Source organism: Netta rufina, assembly GCF_964035555.1.
Source record: "Netta rufina genome assembly, chromosome: 3".
NCBI classification, from domain to species: Eukaryota; Metazoa; Chordata; class Aves; order Anseriformes; family Anatidae; genus Netta; species Netta rufina.
In genome coordinates this window covers 96,809,739-96,821,945 of record NC_140125.1, presented here as the reverse complement: position 1 = coordinate 96,821,945, position 12,207 = coordinate 96,809,739, and the positions used below count along the sequence as shown (strand labels likewise).

Genomic DNA, 12,207 nt, shown 5'->3' with positions numbered 1-12,207 from the left:
GATGCTCAGATCCTACCTAGGACCCCCAAAATACGAACCTACCCCCTCCTGAACCTCAAAGCAGTGGCCAATGCACACAAGTGTTCACGCCGAGGCAACCAGCAGGTCCCAGTAACCCACATGGCCTTTCCTCCTCTTCCTTTGCTCCTTCCTTCAGTGAGAATTTTCCTACTGCTTTCATTGGGAATGGACTTGTAATTCCACTGATGGCCAATGTTTTTAACCCAAACAGGTTGTGTAGGACCACCGTGCTTACTTCCACTAAGCACAGCTTCTGCCTGGCTATCAGAATGATGCTGCAAGCTGCTTTGTATATATAAGTCTTGCCAGAGCAAGGGTTGAAAGCAAACCTAAGTCCTTGCAAAATGCATCAGAACTGTCAAGCACTTAAGTGCTTTGGGACAGTTCAGAGTGAAATTATTCTTAGGATCACCGTGCATTGTGCAAGAGGTATTGGGCCAGCAGCACTGGGAAACAGGGGAGATGATAACAAGCATCTGTATGTTTCCTTTGCTTGCTAGTACTGTCCTGAAGGCTGGTAACAGAACTGAAGTACTCTGATGTGTCTTGAAAGCATTATCAAAGTCTGCTAAAGACCGAAGTATCACTGCTAGAGCCCTGTACAAGGACTCGAGGATACTCATACGGAGGGATTTTATACTTCTTCGGCTATTAGGAAACTCCTGCAGATGGATAGCCTTTAAGACCTCTCTACTTCTCACTAGGTTTACGAAAGACTTAGATCGAACTGATCTCCCTAGTTTGCCCTAAATTTGGAAGATCACAATAATAATCTATAGACCTGTCACTCTGTGGAGGCTAAAGACTAAACTGACAAACCTGTGTGGAAATATCCAGATAAGAAACACACCATCCTTAGAATTATTACCTATTCCTTCCAGTGATGAGGAGCAAAAGCAGACCCTTGCCCAGCACTACTAATTTTCTTGACAAAAAAATAGCAAGTAAGATATGATTCAGCTCATTCTAAAGCATACAATCACTGGCCAGGGGGCTGCTTTTCTTCTGCTGCTTTGAAGTGTTTATCAGTTGGGTTTGATTTGATTTTCTGCACAAGCACCTAGTGACACCTCGGATGTCCTGTGTCAGCTGTTCCAGAAGGACACAAGTCCCCAGTAGTGCCTGTGTCACACCATGCAGCCCTTTGATGACAGTGTAAGTGGAGGTTGTGTTATATGGAGGGGTACACACTAATTCATATATAAACACAAAAAGAATGCAAGTTCTCATTAACCCTCTCTCACAGAATAAACTGAGACTTACTAAAATACCAGGAAATAACCCACAAGCTGGGCCAGATCAGGGTGTATCCACATTAGAGACCTAGAACAGGAGAACGCTTTTAAAGTGCATTTCTTGACTGTACTTTGGCTCTCACTGCATTGTGATCTTGAACTGCACAAAATGGATCTCTGCTGGGTGAAATTTAACTGACAATTGTGCTTTCAGAGTGCAGTCTAAACAGCACTAAGTCACCACAACCACTCAAGCAACCCCACCCCCAAACCCACACAGCACTGATGCCAAGTTTGCAGTACTGACTGTCCTTCTGTTCAACCTCACTGTTACTGTGCCATACTCTTTGCTGACAGACACGGCTACAGCCTACCAGGTTTTGAGCTGACAAACACAAACAGACAGACACACATTTCTTCTGCATCCCCACGTGTGGAACATTCATTCAGCATCACACCACACCTTGCTGCAGGTTGTGGAGAAAAAGTTCAGCAAAGGGATGGAGATTGACAACTATAGGGTTTTCCAAATTTCCTTATTAAACCAATCTGAGATTAAACTGTAATTGCAATTGACATTAGGAAAGCAGGTGACAGATAAATCCTGTATTCTTGTAATGAGAGGAAACCATTCACAGTGCTGAGAACTTCAGTCGCTTTGAAGCTGGGAGATTGACATGCTCTCAACTGGGCAATTCATTCATCAGACATTTTTTAAGAGCATTCACTGCATTACAAGGTCAAGAAACATCCTGTTTCTCAGTATATAGCCAGGACTTAAACAATGACATTAGGGATGGAGAAGCCCCAAGATAACACCTTATGAGCAGCTTTTCAAAGTGCATGTGCCATTTATTTATTTGATTAAAAACATTTGCCATTCCTTTGTAAGCTCATCTGCTGAAACGATGTACTGAAAAAAACTAATAGAAAGAGGAAAAGAAATAACATTTTGAGTATGGGAGTCATTAAAGCTTGGACAGGAATTATACCAGCTCTGTGTAATGGTTTACTACCTTCCCTTTTTATCTCCTTTCCTTGGTTTAAAAATGCAAATGAAATGTTTTTTCATGGGCTACACAGGTTAACAAGGACCCCCTTCAAATCAAGTCTTTGAATCACAGAATCACAGAATTTCTAGGTTGGAAGAGACCTCGAGATCATCAAGTCCAACCTCTGACCTAACGCTAGCAGTCCCCACTAAACCATATCCCTAAGCTCTACATCTAAACGTCTTTTAAAGACTTCCAGGGATGGTGACTCCACCACTTCCCTGGGCAGCCTGTTCCAATGCCTAACAACCCTTTCAGTAAAGAAGTTCTTGAGGATACATTCTGCATATATGATAAAGTCTACCAACCTCAACTTTCACTCATAAGACAACACAACAGTAATGCATATGAATAACAAGTTTATTTGATTAGAACAGGCCCTCTAGATATACCAGTTATACACATATGACAGCTGGTAGTCATTTTATTTCTTAATTCAGTAATAGAAATGCAACTTAGCTATGAAGGCACAATGCTGGTATTACAGACAAATCAGTAATGTTCAATAGAACTGGCAAGAGAAACACATCCCTCCTACTTTCTTTCAAAACCACTTCTTTCATTTTACTAAAGTGAAGGTAAAAACAGCAAAGACCTGAATCTGGACCAATCATATAAAAATCTGATCTGGATTTCAGCAAAATCCTTGGAGCCAGTATAACATGCTGGAGCTGTCAGTCAGCAACTCACATTTCCTTCTCTTTTGCTTTCCCCTCTTCCAGTGAGCTTCCAGGAAGACAGCAAGCCTGCTGCCATTTCAATTGCTTAAAATTACCAGAAAAATCTCAAGAAGAATGAAGGAAAGAACACAGGTTATTAGTGAAGTGCAATTTAAAAAAAACTGCATACTGTACTTTGTATGAGAGAACACACGATATTGTTCACTGAAACTCTTTTTAAATGTATCTTCACCTTCCCTGTGCAGTTTAATTGTATGCTCTCACAGTTTTCTTCCACCAAGCATAGATGTTGCTTTAGACAGGCACACTAATTCGCTTTTATATCATAATACATGCGGAGAACTTTCCTCACAGTCTCCACATATTTATCATCAGGAACAGGTTTTCTCTGGCTTCCAGGCTCTAGAAACTTCTTGATTGTGGGGACGCTGCTTATCCTTCTTTTAAATGCCTAAAAGGTAAACAGTAAGTACATGCTAGTTAAAAAAAAAAAAAAAAGTTAACACAAGAAAATAAAAACTGTTAAACTCATTTGTGGAAGCAGAGGATTTAACTGAAGAGGGCAATATTTACAGAAAGCATTAAGCAGATACTGTCTGCTGCTGCTGGAGAAACTACAAATGATAAATGTCCAGAACTGTTTCATCAGCAAAGGAAATACTGGTAAGAGATGTGCCTGTATTCATCTCAGTCTTCCTAATGGAAGTCATTAACATCCTTTAAAAAGCAGCATGAGAAGGCAAGACAAGAAATATGGTTTTAGCCGCAGATAGTTTATCCTCCCTCACTCCAAACTCATTATTTTAAATAGTAAGACAGCCCTCCATCTTGTACTGATATAGGTTGAAGTGGAAACAGTTATCTGTGGTTTCAGATGTAATTTCAGATGTAAGCTTTATTCAAATCAGTTTCTGGTCTAGAAAATATTTTCCGTTTCAGGCATCACAGAGCTGTTGAGAGGATACAAAAAAAACAAAACAAACAAACAAAAAAAACAACACAAACAGAAGGTGATTTTCTTCATGTCTGTATGAGAATTACTCTAGAAAATTATACATTCTGTGGATGAATCCTATTAGGAGTTTCTTCCTAAAGCAAGCAGAGCAAGACTACAATATAAGAGGAGTGACAAACATTCCTGTCTTATGTAATTGTCCACACATAACAGAAATATCTTTTATTATATTTCCATCCATATGAGAGTACTGTTAATGTAAGTTACCTGCAACTGAGGAAAGCTCGAGAGAACGTCCGACTTCTTCTCTTCTACCATTAAAATGGCTTCAAGAAGATGAACATCTGCCCAGCTAAAACTGTTGCCAACAAGGAAGTCCTGCCCATGGTCTTTCAGAACCTGGAAGCACCATGAATGAAAGTGTTCAGATGTGGATAAGCAGCTGTGGTTGATGTTTACAAAATACTCAGGCACACCTCCTCTGGCTGTACTTACAGCCTCCTTTTCACCTTTTTCTCCCCAGCCCCTAGGGATACTGTTAGTGCAGGAGATGTGAGCTCAGGGCCTACAATCACCAACCATTTATCCACAAGCAGCCCTCTCAGCAGTAATCTAGAATCCCACTGTTTCTCTTACCCATCCTTTTTTTCCATCCTATAGCCCTGGGTAACCCCATGTACTGGACTACAGGGTTAGATCCCTCCTTGGTTTTCTCCCCTTTCCAGCCTAATAAATCTTGACTTTTTCCGCATTTGGTTACAGCTTCAGTGGGAAAACTGGGATCAGCCAGAAAAAAAACAAGATCCCAGTATGGCTTACGTAGCAGGACGTTCAGATTAGAAGACTTCTGTGCCTCCTACATCCGCCTGGGGAAACTTAAAACACTGAGGCATCTCCAAAACTGGTTTACAAACTGTGGTAATAACTGCTTACTATTGTGGTTAAATAAATAAATAACATAAATATATAGTTGAGATGTTAAACAAAGTTGACAATTAGCTATTTTAAAATTGCATCTCCTTTGCAATGTAGGTTACATAGTTTGTTCTCCTAAAAGCAGGAAGCTGCAATTTCAACTGCATATAATCATCGTTTACACATTCACTGGATCAAAGGGGTACTTGGATCTTTCAGCGTCAGTGGTGATGTTGCTCAAACCACAAGACCTCATCCAGAAATTTCTACATTTAGCCCACCCCCAGTTCTCTTCCACTGCTCTGACCTCCCTCTCATCTGTCCAGCCTGGTGACAGGACGATGTCCAGTTTACAGTACTGGGCTAAAACCTTCCTATTTCCCCTGCTTCTTGTAAAACACACAGTGTTCCTGCTGGTGCCCTTCCAGAACAGCAGAAGGAAGGGATCCTACGACATACCTTTTCATATACTGGGAAGTACCTGCTGGTGGCCTTCTGAACTATAAAGGCACGTTGTTTCTCTTTATCCTCAGCCGATAAGAATGGGAACATCAAAATAAAGCCCATAAGGTCCTCAGTTCCCCCAACATACATATCAATCCTTAAAACAAACAAACAAACAAACAAAAAAGCACACATGTAAATAAAAAGGCACCTCCATAATGACAGATCTGCACTGTAATTGTAAAAGTTGAACCCCCCCCTCCCCCATCATACAAACTATTTTTCTGGTTAAAAAGTAGATGCATGTTGGGTTTACATGGCAAGGTTTTGGTAGCAGGGGGCTGCAGGGGTGGCCTCTGTGAGCACAGCCCAGCAGCTGCCACGTGTCAGATCAGAGCCAGCTCCAAAGAGGCCCTCCACTGGCCAGAGCCAAGCCAGTAAGTTATGTTATTTGCACTATTAAATACAATGAGACACTATCAGATATTCCTGCAAGGTTTAACATGTACCAGCTTCACCCCTCTGGTTTTCCAAAACTGCATTTCTACACTACAGGAGACCAGTTACCTGAAGTACTTCAGCCTGGGCTAATCGCAGTAAACCCTGCTCAAAGCACTGCCCTCAAGAACAAATCAACAAATACATCTGAATTCTATCTTCTGATGAACAGAAAGAATAGGTCCCAGACTAAATATATAACTTGATGGAAGAGGATTCTGTCTGCAGGAAGAGGTATTCAAGAAATTAAAGCTGTAGGTGATGGCTCATTAACACCAGAAAGAAGCTGGTAAACTACGACTCATGCTCCAGGTTATTTTTCTTGTTACTTTCCTGAACCAGCTCCAGCCAATTCACTTAACTACTCACAGTTCTGTGGTATTTTACCCATTGAAGTTGGATTCCTTACTAGTTAACCTTTAATTTTCCTTTATCTGGGAAACAGTAGGAAATGGGCATTTAAAGGCCACTGAGATATCCCAAACACATCTTTTTCCTTCACGGACACAGCGTTAAGACCTAAATTTAGTTTCACATGAAACCAGAAATCTTTTGGTAGCTTTTAGATGCACTTTCTCCAATTCCTGAAGACCTAAAAAGTAAACTTCTTACAATGCTGAGGAACACCATCCAACTACAGATAACATCACTTCCAGGTCTTATTTTGCAAACAGAAAAGCTAAAAAAAATAACCACTGCTTTCCAAAACGTTTTCAGTTTACATAAGTAGTTCAATATTTACACCCCAGCCAGTTCGTGAATTCCTGTGGCAAGCTGTACTAATGTTTTACTAGAGCACAACTTACCCACACACCAAGCTTTTTTTTTTTTATGTAAAGATAATCTACTCAAAACAAATCAGTTGGGTTGCACTGAACTGCAGCTTGTCAGTCTCACTGCAAGTTGTAAATCACTGAAGCGCATCGGCGATTGTGTGCGCAACTACCCCATTAATTCTACACATATCTAAGTTACTGTAACACATCCAAGAAGAACAGTCACAGTACAGGGCTCTCTCCTTCAGGTCCTTTCCGTAGAGGTTGTACTTTGCTGCTATGTAGTTGAGGATGGCTCTGGTCTGCACCATCTTCATCCCATCGATCTCCACCAGGGGAACTTGCTGGAACAGCAGGGATCCACCTGAAGAAAGGGAAAGCAATACATTACTTAAAAACACAGTTGAAGCAAATTTTAAATCCCAAAATTTCACCCTCATTACCACTATCTTAAGCTATATCAGGATACTTAATGAAGTTTTAGGATAAGCTTTTGCAAATCACTGTGAAATTCCACAAGTTGGAAAGACATTCAGTTCTCAGTGTGGACAGATATCCACACATGGGGAAGAAAAGTAATTTAAAAAAAAGTATCAGTCTGAAAAAAATCTCTGCTGTGTGGGAAGTCAGTCCCACAGTCTTTAAACATCTTCTCTGAGACTATGTAAAGCCTGCTCATACCTCTTTTGAGGTTTTATATGCACTCACTTTGCAGGAGCTTCTCATACTGTTCTCGTGTTTCCAAAAACTCCTCTTCAAACTGAAAAAAAAACAAACAAGCGAATAAGGAAGAACAGGAAACAAACACCTTCTCACATTTCTAGGACAGACAAACTTCAGATCTGGATAGTGCTTATCAAGGAAGAGAATACAAATCTTGGTCCCTACATTCCAGACATAACTCTAAGGGAGAAAATGCAAGGGGCAGAAGCACTGGCAAAACTTCTTGGTCTATCATACCTGACAAATGCTGCTAAAGGCAGCCCTAGTAGAAAAACTGGCATTAAGACTTGGAGTGAGGATGGTTTATTTGGTATTGAACAGGCAATTTAACTTGAGACAGTCAACAACATGGACTAGGCTGTCCTTAAAATGCTTCCTGACATGTGGAAAAAAAGCTCAGCTGTGTGTTATTTTGATTTAGGAGCTACAAGGGAACAAATTATTAGAAAGTTAAAACAAAGCTTTTACAAAATAATGTTAAAGTATTATGCCAAGCAGGAAGATTAGTGCAGAAGCATATTTAGGACACCTAAAGATGAATTATTCACTAGATAAGAAACCAAAAGACACAGCATTGCCTGTGATCAGAGTGATGTAATTATATTCGGTACGGTTGAGGATGGCTGGTAATTACAGAGGATTTCAGTTCAAGATTAAGGCACCAAAGCTGGACATTTACATGTACGTGTGCCATACATGTCTAAGGTACCATTATAGTCAATGTAATCCGTAAAGACTAGAAAGCGATTGAGCTTACCAAGCACGAGAAGCCTCGACATGAACTCCCAAGGGTTCTTCCTCAGTCAGCCTCTCTATGAATGCGCGTGATGTGTGTTAATAATTAAGATTTGCTACAGCAGGGGAAACCCAGAAAGTTAGGCACACAAATACAGCACGGATGTTCAACTAGAGTAAGTGGGATCACATAGGCTAAGATAAGCTGTTAAATCTATCCACATGAAGCAAGCAGGACAAAACACGTTTCATGCTGCAGCTCATTTTGAAGGATGCAGCCAGCTGAATGAAAAAATAAAAATCCCTGTATGAGCATCCAGCTCAAAACAGACAGACTGGAATGCAAATTTGTTGCAAATTTGATGCAAATTTGTTGCTGTTTTACTTGGCACGGATTATACTCGTTATGCCAGGAACACATCTATTGTTCAGCTCAGTAGCACTGGGTGAGCAACAGAAGGCTTAATTAAGCGTTCTTGCATTAAGCAAGAGCCTGGCTTGCAGTGTCTCAGAAGACACGTAACTTGCCATATTTTTGTGCACCTGAAGTAATAGCATTTAATCATGCTGAATAACCAATACTTATTTACTATTGCATCTTGGGATAGTTTTTCTCATTTGGTTAACGACCAGTGTTCTGACGAGCTTAAAATACACAGCTTAAGGTTAAAATGGTGAAACAAACCTCAACCCCGGCTGCAGCTAACAACCAGCGAATGGACTCCATTTTGCCTCTTCCATCAAAGTAGTAAAGTTTGGGTTTTCCAGCCATGACTTCAGGTTTCCTGTTACCTAAAATATTTATAAGAAATACATCAATAATGATTCAAAATACTGATGGCTATTGAATAATGGTTTACAGGTCACTCACAGGACAACAATTTAAGTTAACTTCAGACTGGAAACCTTATTGAAATTATTAAACTGATTTGGTTTCATTGCAGCACAGTCAAGTCACAGTTATTTCATAGCTGTCTTCACCTCCCCCCCCCCAAACTCAGAAAAAGTAAGCATCAAGTTGTTAATCAGGAGATAACCAGAGAGAAAAATAAAGTCACCACTGAAGAAATCACTAAAACTCTTAAAAAGTGAAAGTTTTAGCACTAGAGCTACTCAATCCATTGCCACTAAAAGCCATGTTTCAACCAGAGGGGACAAAAGGGAGCAGATAGGGTTTTTAAGTCCTTATATTGAAGGATACCGTAAGTATCTAAACATTCATTCTACACATGAAGCATGAAAACACGGTTTCAAAACCTCTCACTTGTCTTTCTAGCTGTGGTGATCCAGGGTATGCGATTCTATACAAGTAGTAACAAAATTAAACAGATTTATAGATAAAGACCAGATTCTTCTGTAATAACCCAGACTGAAATACTTAGATTCAGACTGCTGTACTATTTATTTTTCTACTGGTCTCATTTCTTTCTATTAATAAATCTTATTGATAAGTGTAACTTTACAGTTTTCAGTTTATCAGATACACCATGCTTTGCAAGCAGAACTGTAGTACTTCCATGTCTCCATAAAGGAGGCAATTACTTGTTACTTCTAGGATAGATGCATTTTGGTTGCAGAAGGAACTGGATTCCACTGCACAGCCATAAGCCAAGGGAGCATTGAATTTCATCATACTAGCACCGCATATGCACAGATCTGAAATAGTAACTCCTTGCTGCAGCTGAGGGCTGTTTTTCCTTTGCAGGGAGATGCCTTGTCACCTTAAGCAGCAGTTGAATCAGTCCTGGAAAGCAGCCTTTTGGCATGCGAGCACTGACCGCCAGTTCTCAACATTGCAAGCACTCCTTCAGAAGCAGAGGGGTGGAAAAAAAAAGCAACCTCTAACAGATCTTGAACACAGATGCAGCACCAGGCAAGAAGGTGAGAAAAAAAAAAAAAAAAAAAAAAAGGATACAAAATCACAAAATAAAGGCTGCTGCTGACAGGAATACAAATGAGCAAGGTTGTTTGGCCCTTCATGCCTGCTGAGGGGCCTCCGCTTGGCATGGAGCTGTGCAGCAGAGCCTGTGTCAGTCACCACGTCTCACGGAGCAGCAGCGGGATGAGCCCAGCACCTACCTGAGCATCAGGAGAAGAGGCTGATGAAAACAACGAGCAACACGAGGTGCAGGCAGACTGCACCAAGATGCGCCAAGAAGGCAAAAAGGATGGTTTTCCACGAATGGAAATGGCTTGCAAGACAGTTAGATGCACTAAAAGAAGGCAGCCAAGGTGATTATTATATGCTGAGGTATTTAAAAAAACAAAGAGAAATATTAGAGCATTTTGTTCAGAGTGCCCTTCCGAGCCATGCTTGAAGCAGGCCAACCTCACTGAACCAAAGAATCATTAAGGTTGGAGAAGACCTCCAAGATCATCTGGTCCAACCATCCCCCTACCACCACCACCATCATCCACTGAACCACGTCCCTAAGCACCACGTCCAGCCTTGCCTTGAACACCCCCAGGGACGGTGCCTCCACCACCTCCCTGGGCAACCCGTCCCAGTGCCTGCCTGCTCTTTCTGAGCAGAAATGTCTCCTCATTTCCAACCTGAACCTCCCCTGGCGCAACCTGAGGCCATTCCCTCTGGTCCTATCGCTGGTTACCTGTGAGGAGAGGAGACCCCCAGCTCCCCACACCGAGCCCAGCGCCTGTCTCCACAGAGGAGCTCCCAAAAACCAGGACTGGGGGAACCGCAGCGCGGCAGCAACGCGCTCCTGCCCCTCGCCCCCTGCTCACCGCAACGCGAGGACACAAAATGGCGGCCGCCGCCTGCCTGAGGGGAGCTGAACTGAGCTGAGCTGAGCCGAGCCCAGCCTGCCCGCCAGGCGGTGCCGAGAGAGACAGGAGCCAATAGGGCGGAGGTGATTTGCATAAACCGCAAAGGCCTGTGGGAGGAACGAGGATTGAGGGAAAACGTTAAAGCGTTTATAGACATCCTGGAAAAGACGTGTTTAGGCAGAAGTAATGACGAGAGAATGTTTCTGCTGTCTGTATCATCGAATTTTCATCCTCAAATTTCCTCACCGTAACCTAAAAAGAACGGCTATATGGAGCCTTAAATAGGCTTTGGGCCCTCCTGTAGTTCTGGATGTGAGGGCGATCTGGCTGCGACATCTGTCACCCCATTGATCGCCAGGGTTGATTCGGCTGATCTGGCTGGCTAGGCGGGTGTCCCCTTCCTCCCTCACCGCTCCATGTGCGTCCCTCCCGAAGCTGCGCGCTCGGTCGAAGAGGACGACCTTCCCCGATAGAGGCGTACCGTTCATCGGTCAAGGGTATACGGTAGCTGCGCTCCCCTGCTAGAACCTCCAAACAAGCTCAAGGTCCATTTGTAGGAGAACGTAGGGTAGTCAAGCTTCCAAGACTGCAGACACATCCAAGTGAGGCACTGCATGGGGCAGTCTGCCATTGTTTTGCGACGGGACCGACAAGCAATCCCCTCACGGGGCAAGGAAGTTCCCTAATATATATTTTTCACAGAATGGAGAACCCTAAATATTAAGTTTACACCCCTACAGGCCCTGCTTACTTCATACCTGCTCCCACCTGTCACCTATGAATCCTTACACCCCCCCCTTTACACACAAAATCAAGTATTGGCACTTGCACCCCTATTTTCCAGTCAGTTCTCACCATCACATCTAATTCTGCCCCCATACAGTTCAAGTCCGCTCCAAGTCAGCAGAATAGTTGGATATATAACTTACTGACCAAGGTACTTCTACCACCCTGAAAGGCAGCAGGAGAGGAGAGATGACGCTTACAATAAGAACAAGTACATCCTTCTAAGAGATTAACACATCTATTTTAATTCAGTGTTGCACTTAATTTCAGATTTAGCATCCAAGTGTAGTGGGTTTACGTGGCAAGGTTTTGGTAGCAGGGGGCCATAGCGATGGTTTCTGTGAGAAGGATCTAGAAGCTGCCCCATGTTTGGTAAGGGCCCCACTGCTGACCAGAGCTGAGCCAATAAGGGATGTTTTTTTGTGACTCTGTGAGAGCATATTTAAGACAGGGAAAAATGTTGCGCCACACAGCAGCTGGGAGAGTGAGAGGAGTGAGGAACAGCCTTGCAGGTGCCAAGGTCAGTGAAGAAGGAGGGGGAGAGGTGCTCCAGGCGCCGGAGCAGAAGTCCCCTGCGGCCTGTGGTGCGGACCATGGTGAAGC

At 42.6% G+C, this 12,207-nt stretch overlaps 1 protein-coding gene across 1 annotated transcript in view; it reads right to left on the bottom strand.

Moving 5' to 3' along the window:
- The window catches only part of LOC311208047 (uncharacterized protein), a 31,272-nt gene extending 20,416 nt beyond the window's left edge, over positions 1-10,856 (bottom strand). The window contains exons 1-7 of the mRNA XM_084284464.1: positions 10,777-10,856; positions 8,720-8,826; positions 7,285-7,336; positions 6,808-6,940; positions 5,318-5,459; positions 4,211-4,342; positions 3,297-3,439 (exon numbers count right to left, since the gene is read on the bottom strand). Of these exons, the coding sequence (XP_084140590.1) occupies positions 3,297-3,439; positions 4,211-4,342; positions 5,318-5,459; positions 6,808-6,940; positions 7,285-7,336; positions 8,720-8,806 (689 nt within the window). The 5' untranslated portion in view covers positions 8,807-8,826; positions 10,777-10,856. The remainder of the gene's footprint in view (positions 1-3,296; positions 3,440-4,210; positions 4,343-5,317; positions 5,460-6,807; positions 6,941-7,284; positions 7,337-8,719; positions 8,827-10,776) is intronic.
- Between the last annotated feature and the right edge of the window lie 1,351 nt (positions 10,857-12,207).